The sequence below is a fragment of the Eutrema salsugineum genome, unplaced genomic scaffold (genome assembly GCF_000478725.1).
Source record: "Eutrema salsugineum unplaced genomic scaffold, Eutsalg1_0 scaffold_10, whole genome shotgun sequence".
NCBI classification, from domain to species: domain Eukaryota; kingdom Viridiplantae; phylum Streptophyta; class Magnoliopsida; order Brassicales; family Brassicaceae; genus Eutrema; species Eutrema salsugineum.
Window position 1 is genome coordinate 2,532,108 of NW_006256908.1, and position 15,506 is coordinate 2,547,613.

The 15,506-nt window shown below is 37.4% G+C and overlaps 2 protein-coding genes across 2 annotated transcripts; one reads left to right on the forward strand and one right to left on the reverse strand.

Annotated features, from left to right (window-relative positions):
- Nucleotides 1-10,123: 10,123 nt before the first annotated feature.
- Nucleotides 10,124-11,649, reverse strand: LOC18026645 (putative F-box/LRR-repeat protein At3g44810). Its single transcript, XM_024148427.1, is given in 4 exon segments — nucleotides 10,124-10,387; nucleotides 10,467-10,613; nucleotides 10,701-11,268; nucleotides 11,270-11,649. Coding segments are annotated over 4 exon segments (1,359 nt in total).
- Nucleotides 11,650-12,081: 432 nt separating this feature from the next.
- LOC112081495 (uncharacterized protein PHLOEM PROTEIN 2-LIKE A7-like) lies at nucleotides 12,082-13,269 on the forward strand. Its single transcript, XM_024148254.1, has 3 exons — nucleotides 12,082-12,207; nucleotides 12,299-12,796; nucleotides 12,907-13,269. The coding sequence occupies exons 1-3, from the start codon at nucleotides 12,082-12,084 to the stop codon at nucleotides 13,267-13,269; spliced, it is 987 nt and encodes a 328-aa protein (XP_024004022.1).
- The last annotated feature ends 2,237 nt before the right edge of the window (nucleotides 13,270-15,506 follow it).

The window sequence follows — 15,506 nt, forward strand, 5'->3', positions numbered from 1 at the left end:
ACAAACCTAGCCTAACATATTGAAGGGCTTACTAGACTAACCTTATAAAGTTGGTTTAAGTCCATTTTATCCAGATGTTGAATATTATTACGAAAATGCCATTATGATTTTTTTTTTATAAATTTTTTTTTTTCGAAAAAGCTTTAATTTCGAAAAAAAACTTTTTAAAAAATCAAAATTTTTTTTGACGAAAAAAAACATTTTTTTTAAAACGAAAAAAGCAAAAAAAAAAAAATACAAAACCAAAAACTAAAAAAAAAAAAGTAAGCCCTAATTCATCTTCTTCTCTCTCTTTCTCCTGCGCCGTTTTTTTTTCTCCCATGGAGCTGCTCTTCTTCTTAACCTTTTCATTCCTCTCTTGCTCTCCTCTTTATCTTTTCTTTTGTTTTGTTAAATTTTGTTGTATGAATATGTATTCTTTATGAACTTCAAAGCTTCGATGTTTCAGATCGAGAAAAACACAACTAGTTCTACCGATTTTTTGTATCAAGAAGCCTCCAACGTTTCCAAGCTCGGAGATCTAGATCTTCCTATGGTTTCTATAATTCATTCTGCTATTATGTGAGTTTTTTTTTTCATTTTTTCGAATTCTTTGATTTTTTTCTAGATCTGGGTTTTTGGATCTAATATCAACGATAAACTATGGAGATGTGGCGGTTGGCGGTGACTCTTAAGCAGCATTCTCGCCGCGTCGCGCACAACCGTAGTGGATAGACGTTGTTTCGATGGAATGGTGGTGTTGTGGAGGTTGTCGGCGGCATAAATTTTTTTTTTCAGGTACGTTTGGTAGATATATTTGGAAATCGATTTTGTATTTTTTTGGTTGTAAAGTTCATAATGTGTGATGGTAGATTTATTTGAAAAACGGTATGTAGTTTGGTAGATTATTAGTTATTTGATGGTAGATATATTTAGAAAACGAAATGTGGTTTGATAGATTTATTAGTTATTTGATGGTAAAATTATTTTAAAAAACGATGTCGTTTGGTAGATTTATTAGTCATCTAATGATAGACTTATTTTTAAAACGATGTGGTTTGGTAGATTTATTAGTCATTTAATGGTAACTTATTTGAAAAATGATATGTGTTTGGTAGATTTATTAGTTATTTATGGTATATTTATCAGTCGTTTATATTTGAATTTTATATATGAATAACAATATTTGTTTATTTTTTTCTGACAGATTATGGGCTTTGCCATGGTGAACAAATCTTTGATGGGATATCCAGCACCGATCCGACATGTTTTACTATGAATTGTAGATTTACATTTGGTAGATTTGTTTTGAAATGATGGTAGATTTATTATTAAATTGATGGTATATCTATATTTGAATTTGTAAAAATGATAATTAGATTTTGAATAATAATATTTTTGTTTTCAAATTATATTTATCGTAAAACATTGATCCAGACATTTCACATTTTTATCACATTTGCTAGTAATGTTATTATTCAATTTAATTTATTTCTTTACTTTCATTATGATGTATATCATAACTGAAATCATTTGACATTGTGATGTTGTAAAAGTTTATGTAAATAGAGTTAAATGTAACAAATATTCAAAAATGAAAATCAAAAGATCATAAGTTAAGAGATGGTAATTACAAATATGACATATATGTTCAAAGTTAATATGAAAAGCAAAGTTATCATAGAGAGAAGATATATCATAGAAAAAATATTCATGTTAGAAATTTTTGATCATTGATTATGGCATCTATATCGTAAAGAACAATACTCATCTGTGATCGAATCACAGTTAACCGACATAATCTTAGCAAACTCATGCAAAGAAAACATCAATGGTAACAAAACCAAGTCAAATATAGCCATGGAACAAGTCTACCATATGTACGAAACCTGTTTAACATACAACATTCCAAAACAAGTCTACCAAACCGCTGGTTTTTTCGTAGATAGGAGAATATATTTAGGACAAAAAGTAATTTCAATCCAAAAAGTCAAATGTCTGCCAAACATTAACAACTAAGTCTACCTCAAGCATGGAAAATAACTCTACCATAGAAACAAGTCTACCATAAGCACCTCATATGTCTACCAGATCGAGGTTATATTTGTAAATACCAAACTTAATTAATCTACCACATGATTATTATAAGAAGTCTACCATACGTACAATAACTCTACCAGATTACATAAACTCTACCAAACTGACAAACAAATCTACAACATTCTGTAAGTCTATTTCATGTAGCAAATAATCTACCACTTACCGGAAAAAATTTTATTTCAATTTAAATCTACCACACAACAAACATATCTACCACAAAACAAATAAATCTACCAACATTTTATAAGTCTACCTCATGTAACAAATAATCTACCACTCACCGGAAGGAATTTTACTTGAATTTAAATCTACCACAAAACAAACATATCTACCACAAAAGCAAAAAATCTACCAACTAAATATAACTCTACCATGAAACAAATATATCTACCGTCACATATTGACAATTTTTTTCACATAAGTCTACTGCCAAAGGACATAAGTCTACCAACTTAGAAATTAAATCTACCTCATTGTCAATAAATCTACCGATAAAGTCAACTATGCGATAAAGTCAACACTTTCTTTAACAAATCTACCAACACGTTTGGCAAGTCTGCCATTCATAACAACAAATCTACCAAAACATAATAAATCTACCTCTTATCATCAAAACTCTACCAAGATAAGTCTACCAACATTTGTAAACTCTACCAACTCTCGAATAAATCTACCGACAAAATTTTTGCGTTGACCAAAATTTAATAAGTCTACCGTCAAAGCCTGGTAGACTTATCAAAATTTCAGCGCTATATTTTGCCTACGTGGCATTAAAAAAGTAATGGCATTTTCGTAATTATTTTTTTTCAACAAAGGCCAAAAGGGTGTTTTGGGTATGCTAGGTTAGTTTTGTAAAAAAAATAAAAGTGCGCCAAACAAGTAATATAGATACTTTCTAAGGTTAGTGAAGTAATTCTCCCAAACATTTATGAAGTTAATGAAATTGCTTTATACTTTGAAAAAGAAAACCAGTGAAAGGAAAAAAAACAAATACTTTTACCGGCCGCCATTTGATGGAAAAAAAAAGAAGAAACAATTAAGAATATAATTTCATAAAAATTGCAGTTTTGATGGACAAATAAATACATGTGATAATATCGGTAATTAAACAGTTTGTTTTCGCCATGGAAAATGGAAAACGGCCAATTCATACTTCAACTCTTTCAAATGATACTGATTAGTATCTGAATAATTTTGGTGTGCTAATTAATACCCGAACTTTTGAAAATTTGAATATGCATATCCGAACTTATATTTTTTTTGCCAAAACCAACTTTGATCCGAATTCTGTTAGTCAATACCGTCAAAATATTAACGGTGATGAGTAAGATGCCATGTGTCATCTTCGTTGGAACGAAACTGCAAAACAATATCGTTTTGTGAAAAAGAAATTTAATAAAACATGAATCCCAGGTGGATCGAATCCGGATCCAAAGCTTTTGTGCTCAGCTATTAGCGAATGCCCAAATTGAGAGAAAGCCAATCAATGGTGACAACAAGGCGCTGGTTCTCGCTTCAAACGACAACCTCTTGATCAAAAAAAAAAGAAACGACAACCTCTTGGTACACGTTTTATTTTTTTGTCGTTTCTTTTTTTTTATGATTACAATGATTCAATTAATTCATTTGGCGCAGCGGTAGCATAGGAATATTGCATTCTCTAAACTCAGGTTCGATGCACCTGATATGCATCTATATGATTAAAAAAATATAGTAAAATATCTAACCTATATTTAAAGAATTTTATTTAAATTAATATCTATAGACTATAGATAAATTCTATATTTAAGGAAATTTTTAGTTATCTAAATTAATATCTAATTTTCAGAATTAAATATATATATATATATATAAATATTAAAAAAGAAAATTTTGGGAATATTTGGAAACAAACACTAAAAATGTTTTTATTTTAATATAATAGATATATATATATATATATATAAATATTAAAAAAAAAACTTTTGGAGTGTTTGTTTCCAAACACTAAAAGTGATTCTATTTTAATATAATAGATTAGTGTTTTCAGCATTGAAGGCTCTTTTGTTTTTTTTTTTTTAACAAAACGACGTTGGTTGTTGTTCAAATTCGACAAACACAAATTATCAAAGAGAAAACAAAAATTGCAATCGGTTTTTTCGCTGTATTCCAAATTTCCAGATTGATGCATCTCTGACTGCTTCTTCTTCTCCTTTGGTTACTTTTCTTGATGGAGCCTCATAATGTAGAGTGCTGTCTTCAATCCCTGAGAAGACTATATGGTCTTCTCCGATCAAATGCAAACAACGAGTCCATACCCCAAGCATTTTTGGTGAGCTTTATATATATATTTCTATCATCGATCACTTCTTACATCAGGAACCTTGCATTTGCAATTCGCAGTTAGATGAGAATACACAGTGTCTACTAAAGCGCTTGCTCGATTCTGTGACTGTGAGGAACTTTTGGCTAGACATCCAAGGTTAGTATCTATCTGTTATCTACATGCTTCTTGTTGTATTCGTGTTTCTGCTCTAACTGTAATCTTAAAATAAGTTTTGTTACAGATACTTGCACAAGTGTAGTTGGGTTTGCCAGAGAGGGTTTCTACATCGAGTAAAAACTCAATTAAGGAATCAGTCTCAAGGGGTAGTGGTATCATCAAATTACTTAGTAAGGCTGGTTTAACAGAGGAAGTCGTCGAATCGAAACACAGCTTTCTGCTTTTTCGTTTTTGTACTGCTCGTGTGGACTCTCATAACGATAGAGCAAGGTCGTGTAAGGCTCCTAGCGTGTCTCCCATGGAAGATTACTCATCTTCTGGAATGCCTTTTCAAAGGTTAAGCGAGGGAGCGTTGATGAAACCAAGACAAAGCAATCAAGCTTCTGTGTTTGGTGTCAAGAGAAATTACATGATGCCAGCGAGTAAGCAAACGAGTCAGGCTCCAAGAACCTCGAATATAACACCTAGGCTGACAAGTGTGAACAATGCTGTAGAGGCAAGCCGTGATGATCCAACTTTGCCTCTTCAGACACAGGGAAGCCCTTCTCCTGATGATCAGTTTGTTTGAGTCAGATCATGTCGTCCATTACCGCCTCGTCCTGTGAGATCCGTTGGTTTCAAGAAGCCAAGTCAGAGTAACAGAACGTCACAGAAGATGAAACCATTTTTATTGGATAAAGGAACTTAGACTTGGGATGAAGATTCGATTGAAACAGAGAGTGGCGAAGAAACAGAACAAATTATTAGTGTAAAGGATCAAGAACATGAAGAAAACTAGTCTCAAAATTCTAAGGAAATTAACAGTGCAAAATATTTGTAAAAACTTAAAGCTGCAAATTCTATCTCTCCTGAATGAAGTTGAAAATAACATCTGATATGATCATGGCCAGCCACAAGAAAGAAGATCTTGCACCAGAGCCTGAACCAGATCTTGTACCAGTGGATGAGCTAGAGAATGAGGCATTGTTTGATCCAGATGGTACTAAGACCCGAGTTAATGCCGAGAAGCTCAAGGAAACAAATAGAGGAATACTTGTTCAAAACTATATTCGGCCAAGACACTTGGATCAGGAGGAAGAAGAGGTGTTTACAACTACTCTAGTTGTAAAAGAAATCCAAGAAGATCAACAAATGGCTAAGTGTCCCAGTTGTACTCTTTTTCCCTTACCTTTGGTTTTGTCCCAATGGGTTTTCCAAAGGAAGGTTTTTAAGGAGGCAATGGTGATCACTTCTCTTCAAGCCCAGTTTGTTGATTCAAGACTTATGCCCAGCCAGAAGAACAATCAAATTTCGTCCAAAGGAAGCCTAAAGGTCATGGTAAGTGGAGATGAAGAGTTATTCAACCTTAGTCATTATTTCTAGTCTTTGCACTTTAATGCTTTGAGAATTTCGTGCCTTGCTTTGTTTTTGGCACTTTTATTTCTTTATAAACTCATGTAAGATCCCAGAAATAATCATCCTGGATTGGATCACCAAAAATTAATCAAACTCTTTTTATCAAAAACTCTTTCTCTTATCAAAACTGTGAGAAACTTCTCTTTAACTTTTGAGAGTGACTCGTTGTGTTGTGCAACATCTTTATCATTTCTCATCTATCTCAGAGAGTGACTTGTTGCTTTGTGCAACATCTTTATCCTCTCTTATCTCTCTTTTGTGATCGATTTGTTGCTTAGCAACATCTTTATCGATTTATCTCTCAGAACAGAAGTCTATTCCGCACCTTCTGTTTCTATCTATCTCTTTCTCAAGCCTCTTTGTGCCGATCTTTGGGAAGATCACATCAGTTGGTATCAGAGCACACATAGAAGCTTGATCTGTTTGTGTTTTTCTGGAGGTCAAAGATGGATGATCATCAAGATGAAACCAGCAGCAGCAACGATAACAACAAACTTCTGATGGAAGCATTGGCGGCTCGGTTGGAGCAGATGATGAAAACTCAAGTAGAAGAGATACATCAACGGATTGATCAACTACAAGGAGAGCCTAATCCAAGGAGAATTCAAGAAGAAAATGCAAATGGAGTGCCAGTCCAGCAGAGACAGCCTAGAAACGATGTTGGTGATGATATTTCTTCACAAGGCAGTCCAAGACGTGGGAGAGGAGCAAGAGAACGTGTTGATGATGATATGAGAGGCATGAAATTGAAAGTTCCTCCTTTTCATGGCAAGAATGATCCAGACGCTTACCTGGAGTGGGAGAAGAAGGTCGAGATGATCTATGATTGTCAAGAGTATTCAGATCTCAAGATGGTGAAGTTAGCTGATACAGAGTTTTATGGCTATGCTATAAACTGGTGGGATCAGATCACAACAAGCCGCAAACGCAATAGAGATCCGCCTGTTGATACTTGGGATGAGTTGAAAGCACTCATGAGAAAACACTTTGTCCCTAGTCACCATCACCGGGAGCTACACCAGAGACTTAGGCGGTTGACTCAAGGGAACAGCAGTGTAGAAGATTATTTCCAAGAAATGGAATCTCTGATGATCAAGGCTGGTATTGAAGAAGATCAAGAAGCAACCATCGCTAGGTTTTTGAGTGGGCTAAACCGAGAAGTTCAAGACAGAGTGGAGATGCAAAGCTATGCTGATCTAGAGGAGATATATCACAAAGCTATTTTGGTTGAACAACAGCTTAAGCGAAGAGGATCTAGATCAACTTTTGGAGTTAGTTCATCTACGGCTAAACCAAGCTTTGCTAAAGAAGAAAAACCAAGTGCTGAGTTTGTGGTGTCTACTAAATCAGTCCCTGCTAAACCAGACTTCAAGGTCAAAACCGAAGCATCAACTACTAGAGCTCGTGAGATAGTCTGCTTCAAGTGTCAAGGAAGAGGACACATTGCTAGTGAATGTCCAAACAAGAGAGTTCTGGTTCTCTTAGAAAATGGAAAGTACGAATCAGCAGATGAAAAAGAGATCTCTGATTCAGTAGAAGAGCAAGAAGAGTATGCTGCTACAGGAGATCTTTTGATGATGAAAAAGATACTAAACGTGCAATCTAAGGAAGATGAGGAAGCACAAAGACAGAACCTGTTTCACACAAGATGTCATGTCCAAGGCAAGGTGTGCAATCTCATCATCGATGGAGGAAGCTGCACCAATGTAGCAAGCGAATACATGGTTAATAAGCTTGGCTTGACTGTGAAGAAGCACCCCAAGCCGTACAATCTGCATTGGCTCAATGATAAAGGTGCAATGCGAGTGAACAACCAAGTAACGGTTTCTCTAACCCTTGGAAAGTATGAGGACAAAGTTCTGTGTGATGTTCTACCTATGGAAGCAAGTCACATCCTGTTGGGAAGGCCATGGCAGTATGATAGACGAGTGACTCATGATGGCTCAACCAACAAGTATTCTTTTGAGTTCAAAGGCAGGAAGCACACTCTTGTTCCAATGACACCCTTCGAGATTTATCAAGATGAAAAGAGGAAAGGGAAAAAGTCTGAGGACAACATCCACAAGCGAAACAACTTCCTTGCTAAATCTGGTAATGTCGAAAGAACTCTAATCTCTCCATCACTTGGTCATAAGCCTGTTTACAAAGAAATTCTTTTGAGTTATGATGCACCGGAGCTGCCGAGTAGAAGATCTCTTGTTGTACAGGACTATGAGGACCATCTTCTCAAACCCGATGAGCCTTTGGAAGAGAGTGGGTGGAACATGATTCAGTTTGGGAAAATCGATTGCATCTTTCCTTTGAGAAACCCATCCGAAGGTCTTATCTTCACTAATAAGAGTCTTGCACTCAAGGAGCTTCGAGATAAAGCCACTACTGCAAAAGATGGTCCTGATTTGAGGACAAATCCTTTTCAACTGGGGGAGGATGATATGATCATGGCCAGCCACAAGAAAGAAGATCTTGCACCAGAGCCTGAACCAGATCTTGTACCAGTGGATGAGCTAGAGAATGAGGAATTGTTTGATCCAGATGGTACTAAGACCCGAGTTAATGCCGAGAAGCTCAAGGAAACAAATAGAGGAATACTTGTTCAAAACTATATTCGGCCAAGACACTTGGATCAGGAGGAAGAAGAGGTGTTTACAACTACTCTAGTTGTAAAAGAAATCCAAGAAGATTAACAAATGGCTAAGTGTCCCAGTTGTACTCTTTTTCCCTTACCTTTGGTTTTGTCCCAATGGGTTTTCCAAAGGAAGGTTTTTAAGGAGGCAATGGTGATCACTTCTCTTCAAGCCCAGTTTGTTGATTCAAGACTTATGCCCAGCCAGAAGAACAATCAAATTTCGTCCAAAGGAAGCCTAAAGGTCATGGCAAGTGGAGATGAAGAGTTATTCTACCTTAGTCATTATTTCTAGTCTTTGCACTTTAATGCTTTGAGAATTTCGTGCCTTGCTTTGTTTTTGGCACTTTTATTTCTTTATAAACTCATGTAAGATCCCAGAAATAATCATCCTGGATTGGATCACCAAAAATTAATCAAACTCTTTTTATCAAAAACTCTTTCTCTTATCAAAACTGTGAGAAACTTCTCTTTATCTTTTGAGAGTGACTCGTTGTGTTGTGCAACATCTTTATCATTTCTCATCTATCTCAGAGAGTGACTCGTTGCTTTGTGCAACATCTTTATCCTCTCTTATCTCTCTTTTGTGATCGATTCGTTGCTTAGCAACATCTTTATCGATTTATCTCTCAGAACAGAAGTCTATTCCGCACCTTCTGTTTCTATCTATCTCTTTCTCAAGCCTCTTTGTGCCGATCTTTGGGAAGATCATATCAACATCTTTCTCCCATTGTTGAATTAAAATATCCAACAATTAAAGCTGCAATTTTATTTGATAAAGGCAATTCATAGTGTCTTTTTTTTTTTATCATAACCAATTAAATGAATATGAAAATCATCATCTCCATGCACTATTTTCATATCTATCTCTTGCTTTTCCAAATACCTTTGCCTGCAAGATTTAAGATATCTAAGAACAAATGTCTCAGTGGAATTCCATCTAAAGAACATCTTTTGTACAATCTTCTTTTGTTTTCCATGGCAGGATACAAAGTTTCTTACTAACAAGCCAAACAACTTCTAAACTCTTCCCTCTCTAGACATATTTAAAATGAGATGGCAAGTGAGGAATTTGAAAGAAAAAGAATGCTGCAAACTTTAGGGTCTCGGAGCTACCAAAATCATTAAAAAGTGGACGACTGAATTAACTTAGAAAAAACCCATGAACTGATATTGTATAAACACACACACACATACATCCAGATAAAGGGAGAGGGATTTACCAATCAATCCCTTCTCTCTGAAACTCATAGACTTTGGCCGCAGGGGACGTGAAAGGAAGCCAGTGCCAAACTTAAATAAAGAACACGGGAGAATACAATATTACGAACACTATCACTATGTTTAATAGAAGATGCTGACTGATAAATTAACCGCCGTTTCTTACAAGAAGCCATAGCTTATGGAGCGAAATACCTCAGAAGCCCCTAAAGCATGAGGCAATCTAATAAGTCGTTTTTTATAATTTGCACAGCAGTAAATAAATCATAAATTGGACTGTTGAAGAAATACAACAACCCATGGATGATGATGATGATCATCGATCACATGATTTGCATCTTGAGTTTGGTTGAAGCTGCGGGAAGCTTCTGCAGATCATCTGTGAGTTGTTTCACCTTGTTGGGGTCATCGATTATTGCAGGTGCAGCGTGAATTCTCACCACTTCAAGACACTCCATTTTCAGTAAGAAATGGCTAATCTGTTTCAGCTCGTTTGCACATCCTTGATAATGCATGATACGCAACATCTTTACTTGGTTATTCGGGGGAATGTGAATCCCCACAGATGCACGCAAACTATCGAGACCCTGCACCATCAAGACGAGAGACTAATTTTAATTTCATGCCACAGTCATATAGATTTGTTCAGGGTTTGCTTCTTCATACCGAGAGAACCAGAGTTTCTAGGTTTGGAGAATGTTCCAGCAGAAGTGGCAGAAGCACTTTCCAACCACTTTTTTTGCAACTGGAAAACACTAACTCAATGAGGTTGTTGAACACCGGTAGTCCACGTTTGCAGCATACAGAAATCACCTGAAACACATACACACACACACAAAGAATGTTTTTCCTGTTTCCCAAAAAAAAAAAAGATGATGAGACTATACACTGAAAACTGACCTCAACAGCAGAAGAAGTCAAGTGAAGTGTCTTGATGTTGCGTATCCCCCAGATGAGATCCGTCACATCCGGGTCAAGTTGGGGCCCATGGGTTGTATGTTTCAAGAAATGAAGGTCCAGTGTAGCATTGACAAGTGAATCCAAAGTAAAATGTGGATACAAACGCAGAGCATAAACAGAATACTACAAGTCGACAACACTCGGCGTGTCAAGTTCAACATAGCTACACCAATCAGCACAACAAGGACAATCATAGGTAAGCGAGAGCCTCTTAATGGTTTTGCTAAATATGCCGTCTGGCATTCCTGAAAAAAACTTGTGATGTATGGTCAAGTCCTCAAGTACAGGGCAAGCAGCGAGAAACACGTCAGAGAATTCTTCCACTTCAAACCAAATTGTATCAAGGAAGAGAACCTTGAGTGCTGGGAGAGATGTATCTGAAGGGAAACTATCGATGCTGAATTTGGTTCCCAATGAGAGCTTAACCAGTGTTGTGCTGTTGAAGACTCTTGATGGGAAAAGGCACCGCGCCTCAGATTTTGATGTTATGCCTAGGTGAAGCTCAGAAACCGCGTTCCAGGGCATTACATATCCAGCGGTCAACTTGAGCTACGTCATCTCCATCCTCACATTTAAGTGAGAACTTTTTTATAGGGTCACCGCCTTGCAAAGCCAATACTCAATCCACAAAATCCCTGAAACTCTTTCGAATGTCTTCCCTATCACGTTTACCCTCTTCGTGGTACCAATAGATGGAATCGTCAAAATCGAGATCATGCCGGACAGCAAACAGTGTCCTCCATCTCTTGGAGAGAACAGAAGTTGAAGCCGCTTCTTTAATGGGAATTAAGGACAAGATTTTGTCAAGAAGCTCATCTGGAAGACAATTCAGTGAAGCCACACAGCCTGGATTAGAGACAGACCCCTTCCCTTGTGGTACCTGAAACATGGAGATTTGAGATCCACTAATTAAACATATATCCAGATCCTTTACAAAAAAAAAAACTGCAACCAACAAGTATGCAGCAGAGTACAACACTCTGGAGAAAGAGGAACATTCAGACAAAGCTCGAAATTGTTGGATTAAGCTTGAAGTTATCTTGACTTGCAAGATATTAGGAATAGGAAATATTCTTAGGAGTTATCTAGGAAAAAGGAAATTTATATTTCTATGGGAATTAGGAGTTATCTAATCCCTCTCTATATAAGGAGATATCAACTTGTGATATAACTTAATATAGATTGAGGGCTTTAGTTTTTGAGTCAGTTTTCTAAAGCAATAAGAGAGTTATTCTTATACTTTGAGTTCTTAAGTTCTTTAATCGATATTGCAAACTAGATTTGGTATCAGAGCCTTATCAAAATTTACGAAGATTCAGCCATGGGAGACTTAGTACCTGCGACGGAAAAATCCAAGGAGGGAGGAAGCTCTTCCTCCATTCAGTGCCTTATGCTTACCACAACCAACTATACGGTATGGGCTATGCGGATGAGAGTCTGTCTCAAGGTACACAAAGTATGGGAATCGGTAGAACCAGGATCAGCGGACGACGAGAAGAATAACCTAGCCATGGGTCTATTGTTTCAATCAATACCAGAATCGCTTGTCCTCCAGGTCGGTGAACTTGATACAGCAAAGAAAGTTTGGGACAGTTAAAACAAGATACGTTGGAGCAGAAAGAGTAAGAGAAGCTCGACTACAGACATTGATGACCGACTTCGATCGGATGAAGATGAAGGAATCAGAGAAGATCGATGATTTTTCAGGAAAGTTATCAGAGATATCATCAAAGTCTGCAGCACTCGGAGTAAGCATTGAAGACTCCAAGCTCGTGAAAAAGTTTCTCAAAAGTTTACCTCGGAAATATATACATATAGTGGCCTCCCTGGAGCAAGTTTTGGACCTTAACACTATCACCTTTGAAGAGATTATAGGACGGCTGAAAGCTTATGAAGATAGAATCTCCGAAGACAGTGAAGAGCAAAAAGACACAAACAAATTAATGTATGCAAATACAGAAGATCAAACAGGAAATCAAACCGCGATTACAACAACAACTGGAGAGGAAGAGGTCACGGAGGTAGAAGAGGCAGAGGTCCTGGCCGTTCGAACCAATGGAGAGATACATCGCAGATAACATGTTATCATTGCGACAAGATTGGCCATTACGCCTCCAATTGCCCTGACCGATTGCTCAATCTGCAGGAAGCTCAAGAAAGTAACAACAGTGAAACACAAAGTGCAAACGAACTATTGATGCATGAGGTCATTTACCTCAATGAAAGGAACTGCACACCAAGCGAGTATGAAACGAACTCAGGAGATGAAGATCTATGGTACCTTGACAATGGCGCCAGCAATCACATGACAGGTGATCGAAGATACTTTTCTGACATTGATGAGACGATAACCGGAAAAGTGCGTTTTGGTGATGATTCACGGATTGATATCAAGGGGAAAGGATCCATCTCATTCACCGATATGAATGGAGAACCAAGGATGATGACAGATGTATACTTTATTCCAGATTTAAAGAGTAACATCATAAGTCTCGGACAAGCCACATAATCTGGATGTGACATAAGGATGAGAGGAGATTGTTTGACAATGCACGATGCAAGTGGAAAACATTGCCAAATCAAGCCGATCGAAGAACAGACTTTACAAAGTACGTATGGGAATCAGAGATCAACAATGCTTGCTCTTATCAACGATGAGCGAATCAAAGAGATGGCACTCGAGACTAGGACATGTAAACTACGAAACGATCAAAAATATGGTGAATCGAGAGCTGGTTCAAGGAATTCCCAAGATGAACTTTGAAAAGGAAGTATGTGGTTCGTGCCTCTTAGGAAAACACGCAAGGAAGATGTTCCCACAAGCAACATCATATCGAGCAAATAAAGCACTTGAGCTCATACACGGTGATCTCTTCAGTCCCATAACACCAACGACCTTAGCCGGGAATAGGTACATATTTGTGCTTCTGACGACTTCACCAGATACATGTGGACAATTCTTCTCAAGGAAAAGGGCGATGCATTCTCAAGATTCAAAAGGTTCAAAAGTCTTGTCGAAGCAGAAGCAGGAGAAAAGATTCAAACGTTTAGAACAGACAGGGGAGGAGAATTTACGTCAAGCGAGTTTAACTCTTTCTGTGATGCATCGGGTATAAAACGACATCTCACTGCACCTTACACGCCTCAACAGAACAGGGTCGTAGAAAGACAAAACAGAACCTTGATGGGAATGGCTAGAAATATAATGAAAGACATGCGATTACCAAATTTTCTTTGGGGAGAGGCTATTAGACATAGCACGTATCTGCTGAATAGAGTGGCGACACGAGCACTGAAGGACAAGACACCATACGAGCTTTATCGGAAAAGAAAGCCAAACATATGTCATCTCAATTTTTTTGGATGCATAGCATTCGCTAAAGTGGAGAAACCAATGTTAAAGAAGCTCGATGACAGGTCTCGTATGCTCGTGCATCTCGGAACAGAGCCTGGGTCAAAGGCGTATCGATTACTTGATCCCCAAGCTCGGAAGATAGTAGTGAGCCGAGATGTAATCTTCGACGAGACAAAGGGATGGAATTGGAGCTCGACAAACCCAGAAGAAAGACAAGATGGAAGCTTCAAAATCGTATTTGGAGAATTCGGAAATCGTGGTATCCAAAGGACAACTATAGAAGAAGCAAAAACAGAGCATCACAGCGAACAAGAAAACGATACAGAAGAAGAAACAGAGTCTGTCGAAAATCACATCGAGGGTGATATGGATACATCGATGACTTCATATGAGCATGGTACAGAGGTTCAAGATGATAACATGTCTGCAGCACCAGGTCTTCGAAGATCAACAAGACCATCAGTAAAACCAAAATACTTGGTGGAAAATTACGTTTTACTTGCAAAAGAGGAAGGAGAAAAGCTGCTCATGTGTCTAAACGATGAACCCGCAAATTTCAAAGAGGCAAAAGACATAAAAGAGTGGAGACTTGCATGTGAAGATGAGCTTCAATCGATTGAAAAAAAATCGAACCTAGACTCTTGTTGATCTACCAGTTGGAGTGAAACCCATAGGCTTAAAGTGGGTATTTAAACTGAAGAGAAATTCTGATGGAAGTGTTAATAAACACAAAGCTCGATTGGTTGCAAAGGGTTATGTGCAACAGTATGGTGTCGACTTTGAAGAAGTTTTTGCACCAGTGGCGTGACTAGAAACAATACGTCTCCTCATTAATTTGGCAGCTTCAAACAGATGGGAAATACATCATTTAGATGTTAAAACAGCCTTCATTCATGGAGAATTAAAGGAGACTGTGTATGTAACTCAACCAGAGGGTTATGAGAAAAGGGGAGAAGAAGACAAGGTATACAAGTTGCATAAGGCTTTGTATGGATTAAGACAGGCACCAAGGGCATGAAACAATAAGTTAAATCAGATATTGGTGGAACTAAATTTTACAAAGTGCTCGAAGGAACCATCTGTGTACCGAAAGGAAATCGGTAAAGATCTCTTGGTGGTGGCTGTATATGTGGATGATCTGTTCATTAAAGGGTCAAGCAAATATGTCATTATCGAGTTCAAGGGCGAGATGTCTTCAAAATTTGATATGAGCGATCTTGGTAAATTGACATATTATCTCGGAATTGAAGTCTGCCAATGCGATGAAGGAATATCTTTATGTCAAAACAGGTATAGTTTGAAGATATTGGAAGAAGCAGGAATGAAGAACTGCAACTTGAGACATACACCAATGGAACCCAGATTGAAGTTGTCTAAAGCAGAGAACGAGA